The sequence below is a fragment of the Barbus barbus genome (assembly GCF_936440315.1).
Source record: "Barbus barbus genome assembly, chromosome: 4".
Taxonomy (NCBI): domain Eukaryota; kingdom Metazoa; phylum Chordata; class Actinopteri; order Cypriniformes; family Cyprinidae; genus Barbus; species Barbus barbus.
In genome coordinates, this window is record NC_136732.1 from 1,832,685 (window position 1) to 1,860,442 (window position 27,758).

Consider the following 27,758-nt stretch of genomic DNA (forward strand, 5'->3'; position numbering starts at 1 on the left):
ATTAATTCATGCCTGCTAACACTTTTCAACTACACTAAGGTTAGAAAACACAAATAAAACCTTTAAAAATCATAAGAGATAGAGTAGCTCTGATGTCCAAAGATAAGTTGTTCAGCAATGGAAAAAGCATGATCACCTTAAAGTGTCTCACGTGTCGATGGTAGAGTATACAGCTGCTTATTTGAGGCTTATTTGATTATCTGTCTGTGTTTTTGTTTGTCTGTGTTTGCACCTGATTTGGCAGGCCTGTGTAAACAGACTGGAGTTTCAGCACAAACGCCCTGAAAATCTGTGCTGGACATAATGTGCTGTTTTGCTCGGTTCTGCAATTCTTGCAGGTTCTTGCACAGTATGCATGCTCCACCACCGCTTCATCCTGAATACAATTCATGCCAACAGCCCGTAATATAACTGCATATTTAGCAAGAATTCATGAGCGGGACATGAGTGGGAAGTTATAGTTCTCAAGGAATTAGTTTGTTCCTTATAGATACTGAATATTTTCATCTGAAAGCATGATTTAAACAAGTACTACAACACTTATTCACACGCAGTCGCTCTCTCAATAATGCATTTAAACAAATGTAATCTTTCGTCATCTGTATCCGATTTGGAATGAGCAGAAATCTGTAAGAAATGCAGTGATCTGTAGGTAAAATAACTGATGAAAACATACCGTTATTTTCATCACAAACAAAAAAGCAGCAATTATACCTTTTAACAGCCATGTTATTAGCTTGTCATGTGGTGGGGAAAAGTTTCCACATTAGTGTTCCAATAAGCCACTTCGAAACTTTACTGTTATTTTATTTGATTTTTTAATATACGTTATGACCAGAACTGTGATAATTGAAACATACTGGAATACTTTAGCCACGGAGCGGTGTTTCTGATATCAGTGAGCGAGGAGTGAAGCGGGAAATGGTGAGCGCGGAGGGGAAATTGTTGCATGTCGCTCATATACTCAACCACACAAATGTGGCTTTTTGTCCTACAGGATTTAACACAGAGTAACATCTCACAGTTACAAAAGACACTATAACAGTCTGCCACAGGCCATTCTAGTTGCATTTTTCATTAATTCATTTCTTAAATTATCCTTTGACTATGTTCTGGCCCGCCATTTAGTGGTGAATAAGACTGAAACCTGAGAGAAAGGAGAGTGTGACTGAAGGGAGGAGAGACCAGGTTGGTCATGTGATGTTTTTTGTGAGGATGATCTGTTTAAATGTGCATCACTCACACTCTTCATCCTAAAGAAAGACAGACTCCTTTAATCAGCCATGAAGAAGCTCTACAAGTTCCTGTGGTTCTTACTGGGTAACGTACAACATTCACGTATCTGCTATTTTACTAGATTAACGCTGAGTTTTCTGTAGTGTTTTTCTGTGTTCAGAGATGCCAACACTCATCTCATCCTCTAATGAGGATTTACAGCATATTATAAAGTGTTAAATATTCTGGCCAAACAAACCTAAATAATCTAAATCAGATGGTGTTTCATACATTCATTAGGGCCATTTAAATTTTCTAAATTCCATTTTAATGGTTGTAGCTTTACATCATCTGAAATCTTTCCATTGATGTATGGTTTGTTATGATCTGACAATATTTGGCTGAGATACAACTATTTGAAATTGTAAAAAGGAATCTGAGGGAGCAAAAAAAATCTAAATATTGAGAAACTCTCCTTTAAAGTTGTTCAAATGAAGATCTTAGCAATGCATATTACTAATAAAAAATTAAGTTTTGATATATTTATGGTAGGAAATTTACAAAATATCTTCATGGAATATGATGTTTACTTAATATCCTAATGATTTGTAGCATAAGAGAAAAATGTATAAGTTTGACCCATAAAGTGTATTTTTGGCTATTGCTACAAATATACCCCAGCGACTTAAGACTGGTTTCACGGTCGGTCGGTCGGGTCGGTCGCTCGCTCGCTCGCACGCACGCACACACACACACACACACGTAATGAAACGTCTCTTCAGGAAACATGTTACACTTTAAAGAAAGATGTGACGTCCGTTCTTAGAGCAACATTTATTTTCTGTTCGAAAAGATAAAAGAAAGACAGAGGTTAGAAAGGGACGATATATAATATCACTATATTATATAATTCACTATAACCGATCCATGTTTGTAAAAATCTAAACAGTTTATCGTCGTGCCTCATTTTGCTTGCTTTTCTCAGCTATCTGTATACTTAGACATTCACTTCTCACGTTGAAAGCTACTATTTTTAACACTCATCCGCCATTTTAGGTTCGACGCTCCTAATCACGGCCAAACTCAACATTTTTACCATCTCAGTTCGGAAAGTCAACTCCATGTAAACACAGTATACTGTTTGATATTGTTAGAGTAATAATTATAAGCTTACCTGTTCGAAAAGATAAAAGAAAGACAGAGGTTAGAAAGGGAGCGCATCTGTTGCGTCTATCACAAAGCTTATCATGTACTGAATGCTATTTCTTTGTTGACTAGCGCAACACGTGGGTGTCCTCTGCTGACAAACCTTAGTTTAATAGCCAATAATTTTACTCTCAGCACAATAATACAAATAAACTGTCACCGGAACTGACATTTCAGGATTAGATACATTTCAAACTTTAAAGGGGGGGGGGGGGGGGGGGGGGGTTTATTAGTCTTTAAGCTATTTAGGGCTACAAACACAAGCAGCCAGGATATAAGGAAATGATTTAATCACAAAGAGCAAGGAGCAAGACAATGTTTCCAACCCATATTACAATTAAGACAGGACAAAGACTACAACAAAACTGAATGCTTATAAACAACAGGAAACAAAGGAGTAAACGAGATAATTACTGAACACAGGTGAACTGAATGATAATAAGACAAATGAACTAATGAGAACAGGAACAGAACCAAAAAAGGGCAAACAGGAAACTAAACAGACACATACAAGTAACAATATTAGGGCTGATAAGGGATTAAAATGTTTAATTTTATTAATTACATGATGTAGCGATTAATTAATCTAATTCAGGGATGTGCAACTTTGATAGTGATGAGGGCCAGCATTTTTTCTCCTTTATACCAAGGGGCCAGATTACTAATCCACATCCACACACATTTTACATCGTCTTGCTCGATCTCCTTTTTATTGAAGGAAATTAAAGTATTGTTTTTAAAGATTTTAGCAGTTATTTTAGCAGTTATGCTAAATCAGAAGGGACACTTTCTTGTCAGTTGACAGCAATATTACCTCAACAAGCCAATGTACATTTGCACAATTTGCATTGTCTGTAAATTTGAAACAAACAAGGTCCTATTTTGTTTATTAGTGGCCTACAGAACATTCTCACAACAACTTATTAAGCATAAAAATAAAACAGTTATTACAAATGGTACCACAGTGTAACTGGGTATCTGCAGGATTTTTAAAATCAAATTAAAGACCTGCATTTCACATTTCAGCCTTTAAACATGAGTCAAAAGTATTAATTATTATATTAATTTAAACAATTATTTTATTAAACAACATATAAATATATCTTAGTGTCTTAATTGTATAGGTTTTTATATTGCATCAGCTTTTTGTCGATCCACTGGTTCACATTTAAAAAATATGTAGAAAAATAGCAGATGGGCTTATTGAAAATGCAAATTCGTTTATTAGGCAAAATCGTAGCTTTTTTAAGTTTAATCGTCATGTAAATCTATATTGCAATTCTTGTCATTCTGTCCCCAGATTTAAGACCTCTTCCCTGATAGCACAACTCGGAGACGTCTATTTGACATCTGCATTTACATCTGCAAGACGTAGTTTTTAGTGTTTGCTCATCTGCTATACGTCTATAGGACGTTTCCTTTTAGATGTCAAATAGATGTCTTTAAGATGTTTATGATTAAGAATGTATGTAAAACAGACATCTCGCAGACGTATGTGTGCTATCTGGGTTATAATTAAGACTTTTTGTACCATTTAAAGGTCCCAAAATTGAAGTTTTTTGGATGTTAGTTTCAATATGTTAGTCTTACGGTTATCTATAAGCCAGTGTGCTTCAAAACAGTGGCAAAATTAGTATTTAGAAGATATAAGCATTGACAGCTTGCAGTTCGTCACTTACGCCAAAATGGATCAACGATTTTTCCGACCTCACCTCGTATTTCACCTTCTCATCAAACTTTCTGTCCAATCAAATGTAATTAATATGGTGAGCGGTTGAAAAATAGCGACCTCTCCTGGTTGGAGACAGTATTAACATCATAAACTGAAAGCAATCTTTACATGACTTTTCAAATGTTTTAAAATGTATCATCCATGTCTAATATGATCCACATTGCCAATTGCCCATCCCTGATCTAATAATTAATAATAATTTTTATTCTAATTATTACTCTGGAAATATGAAATTATTTCTTTAAAGGTGCTGTATGTAGGATTTTGACTCTACTAAAGCATAAAAATACCACAATATGTTTGCAGATATTTAAGAAACATGTTAACATAGTTGTTTATCTGAAAAACAATGCTACAGTCAGTTATTCTCCTTTGAAAATGTGCATTCTGGCCCGGAATGTCTGTGTTTTGGTTTGTGAAACCCGCCCACTGCCAGTTTACTCAATTGTAATTCGGCTCCCCGGGTTGCCAGTTGGTGGAAAACACAGCGTATTTCATTTCATTCATCGTCATGTGCACTCGTTCCTGTTGGTGCCATTAATCTGGCAACCTGCGTGTGCGTCAAGTCTGAGGAAGAGGGGCCGGGTGAAAAAAAACCCTCTCCAATATTTTGAATTTGGACTGCAATACCTAGTTCATCCGTCAATCCTTCATACAGCACCTTTAATGAAATGATACTCTATAAAAGAAACTAATACTGCCAGTAGGTGGTGGTAAATAGGCTTGTTTGAAATGAGCAAAATCTGCGCAGAACCGATCAGCGGTGATCACCGCGAGATGCATGCCGGTTAGAAAAGTGTCTGAGTTACGTCCGCCTTGCTCTGATGTCATGCTGACGTGTGCCAAAAAACTCCCGCAACGGCGAGGCGGCTGTGTCGGATTGCCCAAAAGCATGATGGGAAACGACTGACTGACGACACAGTTTAATGCTCATTGGTTCAAACAACCGTGATGCAGCGTTCGCTTCTAAAATGTTTTTTTTTAAATCTGATTTCATGCGATTATGTATTTAAATTGTTTGAATATTATCAAACATTATGACAGAGCAATCTCTGTGTGAGATATGTGACTGTTGTCATATTTCTATGAAAATCTAAAATACGTTTATATTAAAGTAGATATGGATGATAAATACGCCTTTATATGGGATTAAATAGCAAGCACTTTGAGTGTCTTGTTCATCATATTTATTCATATAAAAGCAACAGAACTGAAATTATATCACATTTATCAGCAGCACAGCACATAAGTGAGAATAACGCGATATCCTCCTTTGATCTCGTAGTATCAGTTCTACTTCGAGAGGTCAGAACTGTCCGTCTTGACTGCACTTATTTCACTCCTCCCCTCAGCCGCCTACTATTGCCCACATTTCAGGCGAGGCGAGGCAAATCTCAAACAAGCCTAATGTCTTATGTCAGTCATTCATTTGATTCGTTCAAATGGCTGATTCATTCAGGAGTGAAGTAAATGGTTCTCTTTATGAATGGTCCATTGCAGGGGTGCTAAATCCTGCTCCTGGCAATCGACTGTCCTGCAAAGTTCCTCCGCGTCACCGTAGTGCCATTTTGGAGAGTATCCACTGAACGCAAACAGTGTACGCTTCTCTGTGTCAGCCGCACCACATGGATACGTTGTTTTCATTCTTATCAAAGCGTGAATAAATGTAGAAAACGCATATGCTGTTTGCGTTCAGTGGATACTCTCCAAAATGGCGCTACGGTGATGAGGAGGAGACGAATTGTTGAATAAAGTCGTTATTTTTGTTTTTGCATATAAAACGTATTCTCGTAGCTTCGTAAAATTACGGCTGAACCCCTGATGTCACGTGGATTATTTTACCGATCTCCTTGCTATGTTTCTGGACGTTGATCGTGTTAATTAGAGGTGTTCGTGAGGCCAGCAGGTGGTGCTCACCCTGTGGTCTGTATGGGGCCTAATGCCCCGGTATAGTGATGGGGACACACTATACTGTCAAAAAGCACCATCTTTCGGATGAGACGTTAAACCGAGGTCCTGACTCTCTGTGGTCACTAAAAATCCCATGGCACTTCTCGTAAAGAGTAGGGGTGTAACCCCGGTGTCCTAGCCAAATTCCCTCCACTGGCCCTGATCAATCATGGCCTCCTAATAATCCACTTGACTGGCTCTATGACTCTCTTCTCTCCACCTGTAGCTGGTGTGTGGTGATTGCACTGGGACCGTTGTGCTGTGGCTGCCGTCGCATCATCCAGGTGGATGCTGCACACTGGTGGTGGTTGAGTAGAGACCCCTACATGATTGTAAAGCGCTTTGGGTGTACAGCAATACACAATAAAACGCTACATAAATGCAGCATTCATTAATTACATTGCTCATTATGGAGGGTCAGAGAGCTCTTAGAATGCATCAAAAACATCTTAATTTGTGTTCCAAAGATGAATGGAGGTCTTACGGGTTTGGAACAACATGAGCGCGAGTAATTAATGACATAATATTAATTTTGGGGTGGAGTAACCCATTAAGGCAATATGATGCATTATCTGTGACTAGTGCACACATAACATTGAGGTCCAGATTGTTTCTGTTGAGGGACCCCAGTATTGCCTGGGAAAATGTTGTGTAGCTGTCCATAAAAATGAGATCTGTGAGAAAGTAGTAGCCTTCAACATCTGAAATAAAATGAACTAAATTAACTAATTTAGTGAATTTGAATTATACAATTAGGTTTGTCAAATATAACCAAATGCAAAATAGTACTTAGAAATTATGTATTTAATTATGTTTGAAAACACTGCATGAAGTCCGCATGAAATCAACATTTACAATATGTATTTTGTTAGCGCACATTGCTAGTCTTAAGGTGAAAAATTAATCAGTGCAAGTTAATCCACTGAAAAAAATGTTTTTGTCTTGGTAATCTTTAATCAAAATTTGAACATTTGCTTCCGCTCTGGAAGGGCATTCCTTCTCTGATGACGTCAGTTTGACGGCTTGTGCAGAATATGCTTAACCATGCCCTTCCGACCATCAGTTCCAGGGCCTAAAACGTACTCGGTTACTAACGTAACCTCGGTTCCCTTAGATACGGGAACGAGTACTGCGTCGCTAGACGCTATGGGGAAAAACTCCTTTTTCTCCGAGGACTGAAGACTTTTTCAATCACGCAGTGTGACTGCACGGCCATTGGTTCGTGCAGTAATAAAAAACGAACCAATGGCTCGTCAGTGGTACTGCACGAGCCTATGGCGGCAAAGCCCGCCAGAAGGGGCGGGGTCATCTGGCTATATAAGCAGGCGCTTCGCCATAGGAAAACAGGCCAATTCGACTGAAGCGACGACCTGAGTTGTGCAGCTGCATGGCATGAAGAGAAACGACAACCATAAAACTGGCCTTGAGCAGTAAGGCTCAGAGGGACCAATTATGAGCAGGAAGCATCCTGCAGGAGGCATGAGGACCGAACTCTTCAGCGGTCAGTCCAGCCTAGAAATCGTTTCAACGGTCATAAGTACAGCCTCAGCACCAGGAATGGGGCCAAGAGCGTTCTTGGAGAATCAGGCAATGCCTGAGGGGACCGCTTTAAGACAGGTGTGTGCTATCTAAGCAGAGAGAAACCTAGCCTGTAAGGCCGGGACATCCAATCTATAGAACCTGGCAAATGTGGACGGCGAGGCCCAGCCGGCCGCCGCACAAATGTCTGCCATAGACACACCACTAGACCACGCCCAAGAAGAGTCCACGCCTCTCGTGGAATGAGCGCTCACTCCAATGGGGCTCTGGAGGCCCAGGGAGGAGTATGCTAGTGCGATAGCGTCAACTAACCATCGAGATATTCTGTGCTTTGTGACCGGAGACCCCTTGGTGCGGCCGCCAAAGCAGACAAAGAGTTGTTCCGCCTGCCTAAATGGCGTGGAACGCTCGATGTACATTCTCAATGCCCTGACTGGGCAGAGAAGGTTGAGCTCTTGGTCCTCCTCAGAAGAGGGGAGCGCAGAGAGCGTAATAACCTGGGCTCTAAACGGAGTGTAGAGCGCCTTAGGGACATAGCCTTGTTTTGGTTTTAGGACGACCTTAGTCGTTAGGCCCAAACTCAAGACAGGCAGGGTTTACAGAGAGAGCCTGCAAGTCACCTACTCGCTTTACCGATGCTAGCGCTAGTAGCAGAGCGGTTTTGAACAACAGTGTTTTTAAGCTTGCAGATTGTAGTGGCTCAAAAGGAGGGCCCTTAAGGGCTCTCAGGACCGTGGGCAGGTCCCATGCAGGGACTGTGAGGGGTCGGGGCGGATTGAGCTTCCGAGATCCCCTCAGAAAACGGACAACCAAGTTGTTCCGGCCCACCGACTGTCCGGCTATAGGAGCATGAGAAGCTGCTATAGCTGCCACGTAGACTTTGAGCGTGGAAGGGGCGCGGCCCTTATCCAACAGCTCCTGTAGATATGACAATATCACTGTTATGTCACATGTTGTCGGGTCTTTACCGCGGCTTGACACCAGGCGGAGAAAACCGACCATTTAGAGGCGTAGAGGCGTCTCGTAGACGGGGCTCTAGCCTGTTCAATGGTGTTCAGGACATTCTCGGGGAGATCTACAGAGTCCCATCGAGTGCCCATAGATGCAGGTCCCACAGCTTGATCTGGGGGTGCCAGATCGTTCTGTTCGCCTGGGAGAGGAGGTCTCGCCTCAGGGGAATAGGCCACGGAGCCGCTATTAGCAGCTGCGATAACTCCAGGATCCAAAGCCGGTTCTTCCAGAGTGGGGCCAATAGAAGCACCTTGTGCTTGCATTCCCTGATCCGCATGATTACCTGAGGAATCAGAGCGATCGGGGGAAAAGCGTAAAGAAGGAGGTTGGGCCATTCGTGGGCCAACGCGTCCTCGCTCTTCGAAAAATAAATCTGGCATTGAGAGTTGTCTTTGGAGGCGAAGAGGTCGACCTCTGCCCTGCCAAAGATTCACCAAATTTCTTGAACCGTCTGTGGGTGGAGCATCCACTCCTCTGAGGGGACATTGTTCCGAGAGAGCATGTCTGCTCCTTGGTTCAGAATGACGGGCACATGAGCTGCTCTCAGTGAACGCAAGTTGAGATGTGCCCATAGTAAGAGGCACTCTGCCATCTCGAAAAGGCGTTTCGAGGTGAGCCCACCCTGGCGATTTATGTACGACACCACCGTCATGCTGTCCGAGCGGACTAGCACGTGGTGACCTTTCAGGACTGGCAGGAAGAACTGAAGAGCTCGACATACTGCTTCCATTTCGAGGCAGTTGATGTGCATTTGTCCTTCTGCGTTCGTCCAGGAGCCGAAGGTCAGTTTGCCATTGCACAGAGCTCCACAACCTGTGTAGGAAGCATCTGTTGTAACAACCTTCCTTCTGTAAACCAAACCCATTGTCACGCCTTGGAATTAGAGGTTTCAGCCAGTACTGAAGGGGGTCTCATCTTGAGAAGGCCCAACCGAAGAACTGGCGATGCGGAGGCCATGAGGCCCAGCATTCTTTGAAACGATTTGAGTGGGTAGGAGGCTCCAATCTTGAAGGAAGCCACGAGCTGCCGTATGGCCAGAACGCGATCTGGCGCGACTTTCGCCTTCATGCGGGCGGAGTCGAAAACTGTCCCCAGGAACGAAGTTCATTGGCTGGGGGACAGGGAGCTCTTGGCTAAATTGATCCTGAGTCCCAAGTTCTCCAAGAGGAGAGGGGAGGCAGGGCAAGACACAGACTGTCAGCTGTCAGATCAAAGCTGTATGGAGAGTGAAACACGGGGCTTTGGCCAGCGTAAATTCACTCAAGCTTGAACGCTCAAACCCGCGATTTGATATTTCTTCTCCGAGGTAACTGGGAGGGGAGAAATACGAGAGCAGGGGAGGCGGGGCCAACTTCGTTGAAGTAGTACAACCGCGAGCGCAGCAAGGACAGCTTAATAGTGAAAATAGCGCGAGCAGATCAAAGAGCTGCGAGAGGCGCTAATCCTTAGTGCAAACACACCGGCAGATCAAAGCGCTGTGTGCAGAGTGAAACACGCGGGGCTATGCCAGCGCGAAAAAAATCACTCGAGCCTGCCTGCTCAGCCAGAGAGTTTCCAGAGAGAGCGGGGAAGGCGGGGCCAACCAGCGCAGTATTGTAAGATCTGTATAAATGGATTGTGCCACTCAGTGCGATGAGGAGCGCTGATCCTCGCGTGTTTAACACACTCCGGCAGATTAAAGTGAGCACACGAGATAAACTGACGTGCAATCACTCAAGCCTGATCGCTCCGCTCCGCGAGTTAAGTGTTCCTTCCTCCGAGGTGTCTGGGAGAAGAGGAACATGAAAGCGGGGAAGGCAGTGGCGCCTTATAGTGAGCGAATCAGGGGCGGCTTTCGACGAAAGCAGTCTGTTTGTGAGGGAGCAGCTTTAGCGACTCACACGCACACGCAAAGCTGTCAAAGATAGCTTTCTACTCCGGTCCGCCTAGGAGGATATAGCCGCTCATGTAACGAGGGGCGGTGATTCTCACGTGTACAAACACTGGCGGATCAGAGCGCTGTGGTAAGAGTGAGCACGCGGGCTCTTGAGCCGGCGTGGGATCACTCAAAACCGGTTACTTAGCCCCGTGGCCCTATCGTTTCATTCTCCGAGCTTGCTGAGAGAGGAGAAACGGAAGAGCGGAGCTGCCTTGCTAGAAGGCCAGCGAGTGGAGAAGAGCGAGACTCATACTCGAGTGAGCATTCTGTCTCAATGAACGCGCAGTCTGTGTGGGCGTTGCCCACAGAGGCGAAGCGCTCATTGCCCTTCTGCATCGTGCAGAATTTCCTGCGTGAGCCACACTCGCAGTGCGACATTTGCAACAACGTCGCTTGAAATTTGCGCTTTCATAGAAATTTGATTTTAGACGCACAGGTCGCTGGAGAGGCTCGAAGAGCAGGCAGAGCAGCGAGAGGGTGCAGAGGAAATGGCAGCTTCTATCCGCAGCGAGGCGTTTCTACGGCGAGCGTCTTCCAGTCTCGAGTGTCAGCGAAGGGATGATCGTCGTCGCTGAAGGAGAATTGATCTGTTTTCCTATGGCGAAGCGCCTGCTTATATAGCCAGATGACCCCGCCCCTTCTGGCGGGCTTTGCCGCCATAGGCTCGTGCAGTACCACTGACGAGCCATTGGTTCGTTTTTTTATTACTGCACGAACCAATGGCCGTGCAGTCACACTGCGTGATTGAAAAAGTCTTCAGTCCTCGGAGAAAAAGGAGTTTTTCCCCGTAGCGTCTAGCGACGCAGTACGAGTGTAGTATCGACAGGGAACTAACTTTTTGCCACACCTGCCAATGGTCTGTAACAACACAACACAACGCAATTAAGAAAGCAAACAAACTCACAACACAACGCAAGTAAAAAAGCAAACAAACTCACAGCACAACGCAATTAAAAAAGCAAACAAACTCACAACACAACGCAATTAAGAAAGCAAACATAAACTCACAACACAACACAATTAAAAAAGCAAACAAACTCACAACACAACACAATTAAGAAAGCAAACATAAACTCAAGCACAACGCAATTAAAAAAGCAAACAAACTCACAACACAACTAAAAAAGCAAACATAAACTCACAACACAACGCAATTAAAAAAGCAAACAAACTCACAACACAACGCAATTAAAAAAGCAAACATAAACTCACAACAACGCAATTAAGAAAGCAAACAAACTCACAACACAACACAATTAAAAAAGCAAACATAAACTCACAGCACAACGCAATTAAAAAAGCAAACAAACTCACAACACAACGCAATTAAGGAAGCAAACATAAACTCACAACACAATTAAAAAAGCAAACAAACTCACAACACAACGCAATTAAGAAAGCAAACATAAACTCAAGCACAACGCAATTAAAAAAGCAAACAAACTCACAACACAACGCAATTAAAAAAGCAAACATAAACTCACAACACAACGCAACTAAGAAAGCAAACAAACTCCCAACACAACGCAATTAAAAAAGCAAACATAAACTCACAACACAACGGAAATGCTCCCGATCACTAGGGGGCAGAGTTGACAGTTAAACCCCGATTTTTCCTCGAGACGCCATGTAAGTGATTGACCTTAATATGTGTAATCGATTTTTAAATGAACAATGTGTTTTCACTGAAGGTTTTGATAGCCTGCTACCAGGTACGTGTCGCCACATTCTTGCACCGTGTCTACACCGGACGCGCCAGTTGTCGTGACGCACCGCAACAGCTAAAGTCTGTCTACATTGGACGCGACAAACCGACTGTTAAAAATCATTTTAACTTTGTGTCAGTACGTCATAAACAGAACGAGGCATCAGTTTACTGTCAGGGACTTGTCGTGTCGCGTAGAGCTTAGACAGCATCACTGATTATAATGGGCTTTTGTCGCGCCGCTCTCATCCGGTGTAGACACGATGTCAGTTTATGAAGAATAAAGAAGGGAACAGTTAATCTTCTGAAACAAAGCAGCAATACCTTCTCAGGTAAAAGTTATTAGAACCGTGTCTAGGTACAAGCTAGCCATCTACTCACCAATGCAGATTTTTACTCTCATCTGGCGCTTGGCGAGTGTTAATTTTAGGCCCTGGTTAGTTCGCTGTGAGTGAGAGATGAGGAGGAGTCCAAAAATAAAACCCCGCCCTCTATTCAATATTCCATTTCAGTTGGAAATACGTAACCATACTGAAATAAAGTCGGCAACAACTTCTGGTTCATGCGGACTTTAAGCTTTCCTGTAGCTCAAATAGTAGAGCATAGCGCTAGCAACGCCAATGTCATGGGTTCAATTCCCAGGAAGAGCAAGAGCTGATAAAATGTAAAAACTGTAACTTTGTAGGAACAATTCTTTCAACACACACACACAATTTCCAGACCGCTTGACGCCTCCTGGACGGCCCTCCCTTAAATCTCCTGAGACCAGAAAAACATATATTTTGGGTTTTTGAGAGCCCTTGTCATTTGGAGGAACTCCACAGAAAAACCCTCCCTAACTGCTCTCCATTAAGTCGCAGTAAATTCAAGGACGATAGCAGAGGATGACGTTTTTTACGAGTAACTCTGACAACGGACAAATTCCAGAGTTCCCCAAGAACTGACTTTATGACCCGGCTATCACGCACATTCCTGAAAACGTGCCTTTTCTGTGCGTCTGTAGCTAACAAAGAGAAAGAGAGAGCCACACCTTTGAAATAGAAACGAATGTTTAAAAGGGGAACAAAAGTTATACTGTTTCTGCTATTTGAAGCAAAATATACTCGAGAAAAGAAACACTATATACAATATATCTATACATGTATTAAGACGTGTGTGTTTGTGACATTTATAAGCTGTTGCATTATTTTAAATCTATGGTAAATCTGTTTCCAGAATGTATAAGTTTACCTGATCACTAGATGTTCAGTTCACCTGCTATTTGTGTCGTTTAGAATTTGGGATGGTTTAATCAATGTAATTGATTAAACAGCAATATCCTCTGTGGTCACGTGTATTTTTGTGCATATCAAAATATAAGTGTTTGGTTTCTTTAGAAAGCTAACCTTATGAAGAATATTATGGTTGAATGAAAATGATCCGTTTTATCAACCCATGATTACAATAACGGATAGAAACTTGCTTGCAATAATTTTTTGTTATGTGAATGAATGAATGAATGAATGAATGAATGAATGATGCATTTATATAGCGCTTTATTGTGTATTGCTGTACACCCAAAGCGCTTTACAATCATGTGGGGGGGTCTCTCCTCAACCACCACCAGTGTGCAGCATCCACTTGGATGAATAACTGCAAAAGATAATGTATGCAGGACACACAGCTACGCAGGGCGGGGCTCCGCCCACAGAAACACTTGCGATTGGATCAAACGCCCCACAGAAACACTTGCGATTGGACCACGCGCCCAAAAGGCGGATCCCAAATCGGCCCGTTAAAACGGATGCACAACCATGAAAGTTCGGTTGGAGTTGAAAACTACAGGAGGCCACACACGCCTCGCGAGTCTCTCGTTCTGCTCACGCTGCAAAGCGCTTCTGGCCTCTAACATCACGGCGAAGGCATTGCACAGCGATCAAAGTTAAACTTCTAAGACCTGAATAGACTTCCTGAAAGCGTCATCACGTCAGAACGAGATCCTCCAATCACTGAAGAGTAACCGCGTCACACGACCTACCGAGCAGCCAATCCATACGCGTTCCGTCTCGACCAAAGCAGAGGACGGAATTCACCTGAAGAAAAGACTCTTTGAACCGAAGAAAGCCTGAACTCTTTGAACCGAAAGCAAAAGACAAAGTAAGGCAAAATCTCTTTACTGACTGAAACCGGGATACCTCTCTGTTGTTGTTTAAATATAGAATAACTCTCTGTCTATGAGTTTCCTCAGGTTAAAACGAGCATTAAAACCTAAGTCTCTCTCTTCAGATATAAAACAACTCGCTCCCATCTGTGTTTATGTCTGTTTTGTGTTGTCTAGTCAGTAGTGTATTAGAGTTAGTGAATAAAACTTTGACTTTATTAAGGAATCTCTTGTCTGTGCTATGGATTTTACATGTCGTAATTATTTGCCAAAAAGATCGCGTTTTACCTACGCTCATGAGTCTGAGAACTAGGTTAACTATTTGATTATTTTAATTGTTGGCCACGAATTAAATAAACAAAGTGTTAATAGAGAACTTGCTGATATCAATGCTTGCTGGACAAGTCGTCGATAAGGTATAAGTTGGACGTTCTGATTAATATCAATTAATCATATGAAGATCAACTCTTAAGAGTGATTCCCTAAAAGCTAAATAATAATAATAAATATTTGTGAAAGGATTAATTTCCTACAACTTGAATGCAATGTAAGTTGCTTTGGATAAAAGCGTCTGCTAAATGCATAAATGTAAATGTAAGCAACTAGGGAGTATACAGGTTCAGTTTTTTATTTGTTTCAGTCTTTTTGAATGGAAGTTCCCCAAACCGGAAGTGCCACCCATAATGTAAAATGCAGTAGGCTCGTCACACAGCAGTGATTATCTGTTAAAATGTCATTTATTTCTGTGATCAAAGCTGAATTCAGCATCATTACTCCAGCCTTCAGTGTTGCATGATCCTTCAGAAATCATTCTAGTATGCTGATTTGCTGCTCTAGAAACATTTCTGATTATTATCTGTTTAAAACAGTTGTGCTGCTAAATATTTTTGTGGAAACTGTGATTCATTGTATTTTTCAGCATTGACAGATGAATAGAACGTTCAAAAGAACAGCATTTATTTAAAAAAGAAATGGTTTGTAACCTAATAATTGTCTTTATATAATAATTTAATGCATCCTTGATGAATAAAAGTATCAAGTTCTTAAAGTACTGCCTCTAAACTGTTGATGGGTAGTGTAGATTGTAGATTATGGTTTTGTTTGTCACTTGATCTCTAGGATTGTTTTTCTCAGTTTTTTTTTTTTTTTTGTCTACGTTACCAAACAAATCTTGTTACATATTTACTCGTTTGTGTATGCAAATGGTTTGACAGTCTTTAGCCCTATTCGGACGGTAATTATTTCTCAGGTCAACGTAAGTGATTTTCACCATTTAATTATTTCAGTTGAAATTACGTCATTACATCGAATAACGCTGCGTGTTTCAAAGCACTTGAAGAGGGGACCTTTAAATACACATACCTGAAAGACCACTAAATCCACTAAATCAGCACCAAATGGGCACCAGCGCCAGAGCAAAAAGACACGCTGTAATGAACAAAAACGCTTTAAAGTTATGCACACCCAAACAATTTTAAAATAACCGCCTGTTAAAGCATAGTGCAAACACTGCTGTCAATCACCTAGTCCCTTTACATCCAGAAAGTCTGGTAGTGATTCACAGGAACATGTCCTCATCCCGCTTTAGATTTCAGTCTTTATCTGTATTATTAATGTGTCAATGTTTTCATCCAACATGGTCATAACAAAGAACAATGTTTAATGTTTCCATTATAATTCAGACTATGCTTTTAATTATTAGCAGCAATGAATTAAGTGTGTTTCACTTGTTTCCACAGGGTTTTTATTGGTTGAGGAAATGGCACGTGGACAAAACGGTAAGACTCCTTCAGTGTCTTAACACTCTTGTTCTGTTTTGTCTGTTAAATGGGCAGATATAGAAGTACTTAGACATTTAGCCCTGTAATAAAGCTCTGAAGCAGTTCGATGCCCAGTTTATAGTTCCTGATACCAGATAGACCAAAATAATCTTCTTATTAACAGGCAATATTTCCCTCCAAAATTGATCTTTAAGGAACAGCTTTTACACATTTTTAATGTTAGATTATACTGCTCTTTGTTTAATATAACATACCAAGCCCATCATGATATATAGGCCAAGATTAGAATTATACTAAGTAACAAATGTTGGATATCAAAATAATAAAATAGAAAAATATGCTCACTATCATTCTTTTACCCTTGTGTTTTAAATATCTGTCACTGTTTTGCACCCTTAACCCTTAATTTCCGACCCTGTGGTGGACATGTTGCTGATGATGTAAGAAAGATTAGTTTGGTAAAGGTCTTCTGCAGTAGTAGAGGACTTCTTATTGGCCTTTATCCATGAATTTCTTCTAGAGAATGCAGCACTATGGGGCAGAACTAGTCAGTCATCAACTTACGCAGGAGCTGGTCCTGAAAAGGCTGTTGATGGATTGTTGACCAGCTTTACACACACTAACGAAGAGACCAACCCATGGTGGAGAGTGGATCTACTGAAAGTGTACAAAGTGAACAGAGTGACCATCACCAATAGACCGACCAGTTCTTTTAGGATTAATGGAGCGGTGATTCATATCGGGAACTTTCTTGACATTTACAGCAACACCATGTGAGGATTAAAACTTTTTTTCTTTTCATTTGATTTCTGTGGCTGAAGTGAAGAATGAACAGAAACAGATAACAGATGATCTTTCTGTTTGTAGATGTGGTGTGATTTCTACTCTTGAAGCCGGTGCCACGGCCACTTTCTCATGCGGTGGTATGGTGGGACGTTATGTGGTTGTTCATATTCCTGGAAATCAGAAGATTCTTAGTATTGTTGAAGCTGGAGTCTACGGGTATTTGGCAGGTAATTCGTTTTTGTAGAGCACTTTATTGAATGTAATAAATACTTTTTTAGAAACTTACTTTAAACTCCACCAGAGTTCACCAGAAATCACACTCATGTCTTTCCAAACCAGTATGACACTATTCATGTTTAACTGGTGTCTTATGTACAGATGAATCTGATAAACGTGGGGCTTGAGCATATAACAGGGATGTAAACTCATCATGGGTGAAAAAGGTGACAAAGACACGTAACCCCCCAAACAAAAATATTTTAAAACCTTTATTTTTTTTAACTCTACAGTTGTGCTGTAAAATGCTGCATTCACGTGCTATCGGAATTATCGTAAATGCGAGTTTCCTAGTCAGAAATTGGCCATATAAGGCCTCCCTAAGATGACTATGAAGTATAGCAAGTGCAGGAAGTCACAAAAACAAATAAGCCCAGACACCAAGAGCCTAGAAGGATTAATTATCTAAATACTTAACTACAAATTGAGTTACTTTTTAATGCTATACACATTAATTAATAATGCATTAAATATTTAGACAATGTAAAAACTTCATTTTTCAAACATTGCCTTAAAAGGGACTCATTTTTAAGTTGATTTAAGTTTTATCTTTAACTGTAAAAGCTGCTATTCAGGTAACATAGACTTGTTGCTGATGTAGTTTTGTTACTCTGAATACATTCAGCATCACTTAATGCACAGCTCTGTTTTGACATTGGCTTGTCAGATGTTCATTTCTTCCATTCAGGGCTGGACTGGTACAAAAAAATCGGCCCTGGCATTTTTTGGTCCAGGCGGCCCGCCACTAACACCACCACTTCTATATATATATATTTATTATATATACATTTATTTTATTGCATGTTTGTCACACTTTAGTGTTTCAGATCATCAAACAAATTTAAATATTAATCAAAGATAACACAAGTAAACACAACATGCAGTTTTTAAATGAAGGTTTTTTTTTATGAAGGAAAAACAAAATCCAAACCCACATGGCCCTGTGTGAAAAGTGTAATGTGTTTCGTTTTATGATGCGAGGCCTGTTCTGAGTGAAACCCGTCTTGGAAAACCTCTGTATGACCCCGGCCACTGTACTGTAACTCAGTTCCAGGCTGTTACCGAACTTCTTATAGCCTAGGCCATCTTTGTGGAGAGCAACAATTCTAATTCTCAAATCCTCGGAGAGTTCTTTGCCATGAGGTGCCATGTTGAACATCCAGGGGTCAGTATGAGAGAATTGTACTCAAAGCACCACATTTTAACTGCTCTAAAACAAGACACACATTTGTATGGTCCTGTCAAGCAGACAAAAACATGAACATCATGAATAGGACATGTGGCTTTGCATGGTTAAACGACGTTTAGCTGTTATCACTTATGACTAGGGTGTACTCAGTTTTATTGACAGCTTTTTTGACAATAATGGCTGTATGTGGAGTTATTTTCAGAGGACAGTAAATCTTTACTGCTATACAAGTTGCACATTAACTACTCTAAAATACACAAGTTTCATTTCTATAGTATTGTCCCTTGAAAAGATATACTAAAATGATTGCCGAAATGTGAGGGGTGTACTCACTTTTGTGAGATACTGTATATATGATATACACTACCAGTCAAAGGTTTTTGAACAGTAAGATTTTTAATGTTTTTTTTTAAAGAAGTCTCTTCTGCTCACCAAGCCTGCATTTATTTGATCCAAAATACAGCAAAAGCAGTAATATTGTGAAATATTTTACTATTTAAAATAACTGTTTTCTATTTGAATATACTTTAATACGTAATTTATTCTTGTGATTTCAAAGCTGAATGTTCAGCATCATTACTTTAGTCACACGATCCTTCAGAAATCATTCAAATATTCGGTCACACTTTATTTTGATAGTCCACTTTAGACATTCTACTACATATAAGTAACTTTGTAACCACATGTCAACTAATTCTCATTAATTTGCAACTACATGTCTACTAACTCTCAGAGTAGACTGTTAGGGTAGGTTTAGAGTTAGTAGAATAAATTGACATATACTTGCAAATTTGTTAATCCTGAAACAGTATACGTGGGCGTTTGGTCCTCTTAGAAAAATAAAACTTTTTTTCAAACTGTGAACGAATTTTAGAGAGAAACTGAGCAAAGGGAGCTTCCCTTATAGCGAAACTGACTGAGATGACGCACGTGAAAACTACACAATGAATCTCTAATCGACATCGTGTATGCTTTCTTTTTCTTTTGTTATAATGGGAAGATCTGTGAACGTGTAGAACTAAATAAACTTGTGAAAACAAAAATGAGTACAGACAGGGTGCGAACTACAGAGGAGCTAGGCTCCCCTTAATAAGACATGGGCTCCCCTGAAAACATGATTAGTGAAATTTTGGGGGGAGTCTCAAAAAATATTGACAATGTGTTATTTTGACATGCAATTTCAGTTTTGTGTAATGTGATCATCGTGGATTATTATGTGTAAAATTAGAAAAATATCATTCATTAATGCATGACGGGGATTTAAACCTAATTCACTTCAATAAAGATAATTATACATTCGCGGCGGATGTATAATTAAGATGGCGACGCGAACACATCGCGAGGCTCAGCGTCTCTCCAGTTTTTGCAATTTTGCAGTATTTTTCCTGCTCATCTCGGGTCTGTTCTCACTGAACAGCTTTGCCTTAACATCATACACCCGACAGGAGCTTTTGGATATCGGTCTGCACTTTTCCAACAGTTTTATAACCAATCATCGACTCATCCCGGAGATCTCCAGAACACCCGAGGCAACGCACTCTGCTCGGCCGGGCGGAAGTGCTCACAGGCGGCGCCGAGATCGTAAACAAAGGCGGGGGAAGCGCGGAGGACTAAGAGCTAAGCTAAAGCTAACACCGCACCGGCTCTCTTTACCCAGCATTTTCCTCGCTAATGTGCGGTCATTGGTGAACAAAATGGATGAAATACGACTTCGCATCACCCATAGTAAGAAACTTTTGGACTGCAATGTCATGGTTTTCACTGAAACATGGCTACATAGCGACATACCCAATAATGCTATTGATCTAACCGGACGCTACACGCTCCGAGCAGATAGAACGGCAGATGACTCCGGCAAGACCAGAGGTGGAGGATTGTGCATTTATGTGAACAAAGCTTGGTGTACGAACTCTGACATTGTTGGAAAACACTGCTCACCTAACCTAGAGTTTCTCATGGTCAAGTGTAGACCTTTCTATCTGCCGCGGGAGTTCACTTCCACCATCATAACTGCAGCCTATATTCCCCCGGATGCTAATGCCAAGCTTGCTATGAACGAACTGCATGCGGCCATTAGTAAACAACAGACTGTACACCCGGAAGCTGCATTTATTGTTGCGGGTGATTTTAATCACTCCAACTTAAAGACAGTGCTCCCCAAATTCCATCAGCATGTCTCCTGCCACACTAGAGGAGAAAAAACTTTGGATCATGTTTACACAAACATCGCAGGAGCTTACATCGCGACACCCCTCCCCCACCTGGGACAGTCTGATCACCTTTCTTTGTTTCTCACCCCCAAGTATTCACCCCTCATCAACCGTGTGAAGCCATCAGTGAAGACCATCAAAGTGTGGCCAATGGGAGCAGAGTCTGTACTTCAGGACAAATTTCAACAAACGGACTGGAGTATGTTTGCTTCCCAGGCTGCCAGTGGCTCTCACACGGACATTGACATCTATACCACCTCTGTACTGGATTACATCAATACCTCCATTGACAGTGTTACAACAGAGAAACAGATCACAACGTACCCTAATCAGAAGCCATGGATGAACAAGGAAGTGCGGCTCCTGCTGAAAGCCCGCAACACTGCTTTCAGATCAGATGACGCTCAGGCCTACAGCATATCCAGGGCTAACCTGAAGAGGGGCATCAAGAAGGCCAAGCACTGCTACAAGCTAAAGGTAGAGGAGCATTTTTCCAACTCTGACCCCCGGCGCATGTGGCAGGGCATCCAGGTCATCAGTGACTACAAGCCATGCAACTCCACTCCAACGGTCACAGACGTCTCCTTCCTTGATGAGCTAAATGACTTTTATGCTCGCTTTGAGAATAACAACAAGGAGACAGCCACCAAGATCACACTCTCAGGAGACCATCAGACCCTCAAACTCACCTCCACAGATGTCTGCACAGCATTGAGCCGGATCAATGCATGCAAGGCCGCTGGCCCTGACGGCATTCCTGGACGTGTGCTCAGGATATGTGCAGAGCAGCTCGCAGAGGTCTTCACAGACATTTTCAACCTGTCCCTCACCCAAGCAATTGTGCCAACATGCCTTAAGGCCACATCCATTGTGCCAGTGCCGAAACACTCCTCCCCGACGTGCCTGAATGACTACCGCCCCGTAGCACTCACACCCATTGTAATGAAGTGCTTTGAGCGACTGGTCCTGGCACACCTCAAGAACTGCCTCCCACCCACACTGGACCCACACCAATTTGCCTACCGTAGCAATAGGAGCACTGAGGATGCAGTATGCACAGTACTGCACTCGGTACTCACACACCTGGATAATAACAACACTTATGCACGGATTTTGTTTGTTGATTTCAGCTCAGCATTCAACACCGTCATTCCCTCCAAGCTGATCACTAAACTTGGAGACTTGGGTGTTAACACCTCCCTCTGTAGCTGGATTATGGACTTTCTGACCAACAGACCTCAGCATGTTAGGTCAGGCCACACCTGCTCCACCACCATCACACTCAACACCGGCGTACCACAGGGCTGTGTGCTGAGCCCATTCCTCTAGTCCCTCTACACCCATGACTGCAGGCCTGTGCATGGATCCAACTCCATCATCAAGTTTGCTGACGACACCACAGTGATTGGCCTCATCAGAGACAACGATGAGACTGCCTACAGGGAGGAGGTACAGCACCTGGCTGTATGGTGCGCTGACAATAACCTGCTCCTCAACACCAGCAAGACAAAGGAACTTATTGTGGACTTCAGGAAGAAGAAAAGTGGAACGCATGACCCCATCCACATTAACGGGATGGTTGTTGAACGTGTCTCCAGCTTCAAGTTCCTGGGAACCCACATCTCGGAGGACCTGACCTGGACCACCAACACATCCAGCCTAGTCAAGAAGGCTCACCAACGCCTCTTCTTCCTTAGGACACTGAAGAAGAACCACCTGTCTCCAATCATCCAGCGGAACTTCTACCGGTGTGCAATTGAAAGCATCCTGACCAACTGCATCACAGTCTGGTATGGGAACTGCACAGTTGCTGACCGCAAGGCACTGCAGAGGGTGGTGAAAACCGCCCAACGCATCACAGGGACACCACTTCCTGCCATTGAGGACGTCCAGAGAAAACGCTGTTTACGTCGAGCTCGCGGCATTCTTAAGGACTCCTCTCACCCTGACCATAGACTGTTTAAATTACTGCCCTCTGGGAGGCGCTTCAGGAGCCTCCGATCAAGGACAAGCAGACTCAGGAACAGCTTTTTCCCTACAGCTGTTTCCCTACTAAACTCTGCCCAATGATACCCCCCTCACACACCACCACAAACTCTTCACCCCTCCCCATCATTAAAATCGGTTAAAAAACAAAAACAAAAAAAACATCCACACACTGAGTACTATGCACTGGAAATTTTTATTTCTATGCACTTTCAATGTTCATTGCACTAGTATTTATATATCTTAATGTATAGCTTATTCATATCCATTTGTAATTATATTCATAGTTTTTGCTCATAGTGTACATACATTTACTGTACAATCCATCTGTATAGTATGTTCATATCACCCATCTGTATATCATACTGATAGTATTTAAAAATTTGTAAATTATGTCCATAGTACTACTGCCTTATCTGTATATTCTGTACATATGTAACTATTGTAGACACTGTATATCCTGTACCTCTGCTTATTGCACTTCTGGTTAGATGCTAACTGCATTTCGTTGCCCTGTACCTTACATGTGCAATGACAATAAAGTTGAATCTAATCTAATCTAATCTATTCTTGTCATGAGCATCAAGGTGTGGGGGCGCTGCAATGCAAATTCCACTCATGTTTAGTACATGTTAACTCAAAGATTTGTAGAAAAAATATAAACCTATCTTTCTAGGAAATCGGGCATTAGGAGGAGCCACTACACAGTCGTCAACATCTGCGGACTGGTTTGCTGAAAGGGCCATAGATGGTAATCGAGGTCTCCAGCAGTTATATACGGGATGCTCCTCAACCCTTCATGAGACTAACCCGTGGTGGAGGCTGGATCTGCATGATGTCTACCGAGTTAATAAAGTGGTCATCAGTAATAGAAAAGACTGCTGTGCTGAACAAATAAATGGAGCGGAGATTCGCATCGGAAACTCTTTGGAGAACAACGGCATCAACAATCCCTTGTAAGAAACTTGAGGTTGAAAGAGCATGAGACGTCAAGGACAAATGTGAAGGATTAATACAGATATGACAGTATTTTTATATCCTTCATGTGTTTCTCTGTCTGTAGATGTGCTGTTATTCCAGCTATTCCAGCAGGTGAGTCCTACAACTACTCATGTGATGGATTGGTTGGACGTTACGTGATTATTCATATTCCCGGAGACTGGAAGATTCTTGCGCTTTGTGAGGTTGAAGTCTACGGGTACTTGGCAGGTTGTAGTGCATTATATTCAATATTCTACATTAATAAATAATTAATGTAATATCATGCCATACTTGACACATACTGTAAAGGAACACAAAATCATAATTTTCACAATTCGGTTTGGTGAGGGTAGTCGATGCAGTAATAACTCACTTCACCTCCAGTCGTTGTTCCTCAGTAATCTTCCCTTGTGCTGCAAACTTGCTGCATCAAGACGAGTCGTGACTTTTTTTTTTCATCCATTTTTTTAGAAAATCTGGCAGTAGCTGGAGCTGCTATACAGTCGTCAACATCTGCGGACTGGTTTGCTGAAAAGGCCATTGATCGAGGACTCCAGCAGTTGTATACGGGATGCTCCTCAACCCTTAATGAGACTAACCCGTGGTGGAGGCTGGATCTGCGTCATGTCTACCGAGTTAGTAGAGTGATCGTCACTAATAGAAAAGACTGCTGTGCTGAACAAATAAACGGAGCGGAGATTCGCATCGGAAACTCTTTGGAGAACAACGGCACCAACAATCCCTTGTGAGAAACTTGAGGCTGAAAGAGCTTGAGACTTTGAGCACAAATGTGAAGGATTAATGCAGATATGAGAGTATTTTTATATCTCTCATCTGTTTCTCTGTCTGTAGATGTGCTGTTATTCCTGCTATTCCAGCAGGTGAGTCCTACAGCTACTCATGCGATGGGATGGAGGGACGTTACGTGAATCTGATCATTCCTGGAGACAAGAAGATACTCACTCTGTGTGAGGTGAAGGTCTATGGAGAAGGTATACATCAGCAATATTGGTTTATAATATATAATAATTTCTTCACATTATAAAGTTTTGTCAATATGACGCAGTGAGGAGCTTGGAAAGGTTTTAATAAATGCAAGATCATTTGTTGGGTGCAAACCATATTTCTTAGGATTTTTTATGAATTTACATATATATGAATATATTTTTCTAGGTCCCTGTTTAAAAAGATCATTTGTAAAACTGCTGTTTCACTCCAGCAATGATTTGACCGACTCTACAATGAGAGAAAACATTCTGAAACAGGTGAGAAAAAAAGTAACAAGTGACGAGAAAACAAACACTTATTGCATTGTTAAATATTATGACCTGAATTTGTTAAAAACTAAATCAGCTGTTGTTCTCCTGCAGTGCAGTTGCATTTGCAAAGAGAGAACCGGTATATATTATGATACAGATCTATATATATATATACAGATCACCTATTGGTTATTCAGTCAAACTATTTACAGCATGAACAAATTTACAATATTCTCACATTTTAAAGAGACATGATTTTACAAAAGTACTGTTTGGGACATGACACGAGAAAAGAGAGGAAGATTTGAATGTCTTGTCATATTCTGATCTAATCAGTTTAGTATGAATGTTATTTCCAGTTGGGATCTGCTCTGGCTGATAGAGGGTTCACAGACGTGACACTGAGGTGGTCTCAAACCCCTAAACAGGAAGTGATGCAGAAAGTGAACGCTGACAAACGTGAGTGTGTTCTCACAGCTGTACAATAACGTATGACACATGCTGCACAAATAGCAATGATTATAAACGTATGATATGTAATAGCAAATGTGTTTCATTTACAGGTCGCTGTGATAAAAGTATGCAATAATGCCCTGGAAATCAACAGTCTTTGACTCTCAAAATTCACATTCAATTTCTTCATAATTTATGAAAGCCCGTTTCCACCACTGAATAAAATAGAAAACAAGGTAATTGTGACTTTTTATCTTGCAATTCTGACATAAAGTCCATTCTGAGGGGAAGAAAAGAGACTAGTTTCTTACAATTGCAAGTTAATATCTCGCAATTCTGACTTTATTACTCAGAATTATGACTTTATTTCTCAGAATTGTGAGATTAGTAACACTGGACAGTGGACAACCATTTTTTGCGATTGGTGCAAGAGGGTTTTGGCTTGCAGCACTTTGCACACTAGATGAGAAACGGCATTATAATGCATTATAATTGCACCAAATCCTTATTAATGTACTACAGTCTAGAGTAGTGTTTCTTAACGGGGGCATTCGGAGAGCATCGGGGGGCGCTAAGCTGTTCTTGGGGGCTGTAGATGTATGATGTATGAGCTGAAACTTGCAAAAGAAAATGGTCTGCCACATTCTAACGCCATCTCTACACTGGATGCATCAAAGCGCACTTTCTGTATCTATTTGTCAACTTGTTTGTAGTGCAAGCGCGTTGAGTAATGCGGCATCCATTTACTGTGACGGGATCCAATGACTCTTTACTTTAGTGTTCACTCGGCTTTCTGTAGCGCAGCTTATGAACTTCCCATTAAACCAATATATGCATTTAGACACAAAGCATTGTATGCTTTTTCTTGTTTAGAAAAATTTATAGAACTGCTTTTTGTGTGCAAATTGACAAATTTCTAAAGAGTTTATTCAATGCACATAAATATAGCCTAATTTATATTCACGTGGCTTTTTTTCTTCTTGGGAAGAAGTGGGGCTTCCCTACCCAATTTTCAATTATATTTTTGGTCTGCACAAATTAAGTTGGTTTATTTACAGATTTGATTCACGCTGGGTTGGGATTGAATCCACTAGATGTTTTCCTAGACTGTTATGCTCCCTTCCATTTATTTATAATATTTTCACTGTAACAAATACTCTTTTGGTGTGGAAGGATGTTAAGAAATATTTATCCATTCCAAATAAGTTGTCTCTGAAGTCCTGATCTTCCCACTCCCATACAGAATATCGGCCTTTTGACTGGGAGGTCAAGAGGAGTGTCGGAGTTCAAATGAGATCATTTCAGGAGTTAAACACAGGCATTTAATCTGGAGGAGTTAAGACTTAATCTGCCCAGTAAAGATCTTTATGAATTCCTTTAAACCCGACACTTTTTAGAGTTACAGTTAAAAGAAGGTAATATATAACTTGATCTTATTGAAATAGGAAAGCATCTTTTTTCTTCATTTACTCTTAAAAAGATCTCTGAATTATATACAATGCTGTTTAATGTTGGTCCTTCATCCTTTGACTCTTTCAGGGTGATATGGGAAAAGGACATTGGGTCTAGTTTTAGAAATGAGGAGTGGCTATCTGTCTGATCAAATATCTTCCCCAAAAGTGCTTCAATTTCGGTTCACGAACAAAATTATACGTTTTTCCACAGGACTTATCTAACCCCAGTTCGCCTCCTCAGAATACTTCCTAATTGTTCTCAGTTATGCTTTAAATGTAAGGTAGACATTGGCGCAGTGATGCATGTATTTTGGGATTGTGACAAAATCAAAATGTACTGGAAAGAGATTCACAAGATTATTGTAAAGACTTTTGTATTGTCCCCAAAGGTATACCTTCTGAACTGTTCAGTGGATCTGTGTCTGGACTGTGACAAAGAATCTGTACTCAATTTTTGTATATATCTGGCCAAAAAATGTATACTATTATTAGGGTCAACTGTGACAACTCTTACCACTGGAAAAATTTACTTATGATTTAAATCAAAGATCGGAGGTGTTCTGGCTCATTTGGTCCCCTCTCGGGAACTTTCTTGAGATACTCAGTGACTATGTCTTTATCATTTTGGTTTATAATTTTCTTTTATTTCTGTCTTTGCTCTTATGCATTTGAATGTCTAATATGTACTAGCTGTACATGTTGTTATGAGATACCAGTACCACTGTTGCTTTATTGGGAAATTTAATTAAAATTAAACATCTGTATTAATTAAAATGAATTCATTATGTAAAAAATCATTTGAAATAAATGAATGAAGACTTCCTCCAGAGTTTTTGAACGAATCTCTTGAATGAATCAAATACATTTGAACAATCACTGGTCACCACCTACTGGCATAATGTAACATATACAGTCTTTATTTGAAGCGTAACATTAGTTACAAAGGTCAGTTCCTAATTTTGATTGC

At 41.2% G+C, this 27,758-nt stretch overlaps 1 protein-coding gene across 1 annotated transcript; it reads left to right on the forward strand.

Moving 5' to 3' along the window:
- Positions 1-1,241: 1,241 nt before the first annotated feature.
- On the forward strand, positions 1,242-27,613 carry LOC306866774 (uncharacterized protein). Its single transcript, XM_079412118.1, has 11 exons — positions 1,242-1,320; positions 16,156-16,194; positions 16,718-16,970; positions 17,065-17,210; positions 23,321-23,600; positions 23,708-23,853; positions 24,097-24,370; positions 24,478-24,617; positions 24,799-24,890; positions 25,244-25,343; positions 25,448-27,613. The coding sequence occupies exons 1-11, from the start codon at positions 1,284-1,286 to the stop codon at positions 25,471-25,473; spliced, it is 1,533 nt and encodes a 510-aa protein (XP_079268244.1). The 5' UTR covers positions 1,242-1,283; the 3' UTR covers positions 25,474-27,613.
- Positions 27,614-27,758: the final 145 nt, after the last annotated feature.

Coding starts and splice junctions, on each gene's coding strand:
- LOC306866774 (XM_079412118.1), top strand. CDS start 1,284: ATGAAGAAGCTCTACAAGTTCCTGTGGTTCTTACTGG. Junction 17,211..23,320: donor AGTCTACGGGTATTTGGCAG/GTAATTCGTTTT, acceptor CTATCTTTCTAG/GAAATCGGGCATTAGGAGGA. Junction 23,601..23,707: donor AACGGCATCAACAATCCCTT/GTAAGAAACTTG, acceptor CTCTGTCTGTAG/ATGTGCTGTTATTCCAGCTA.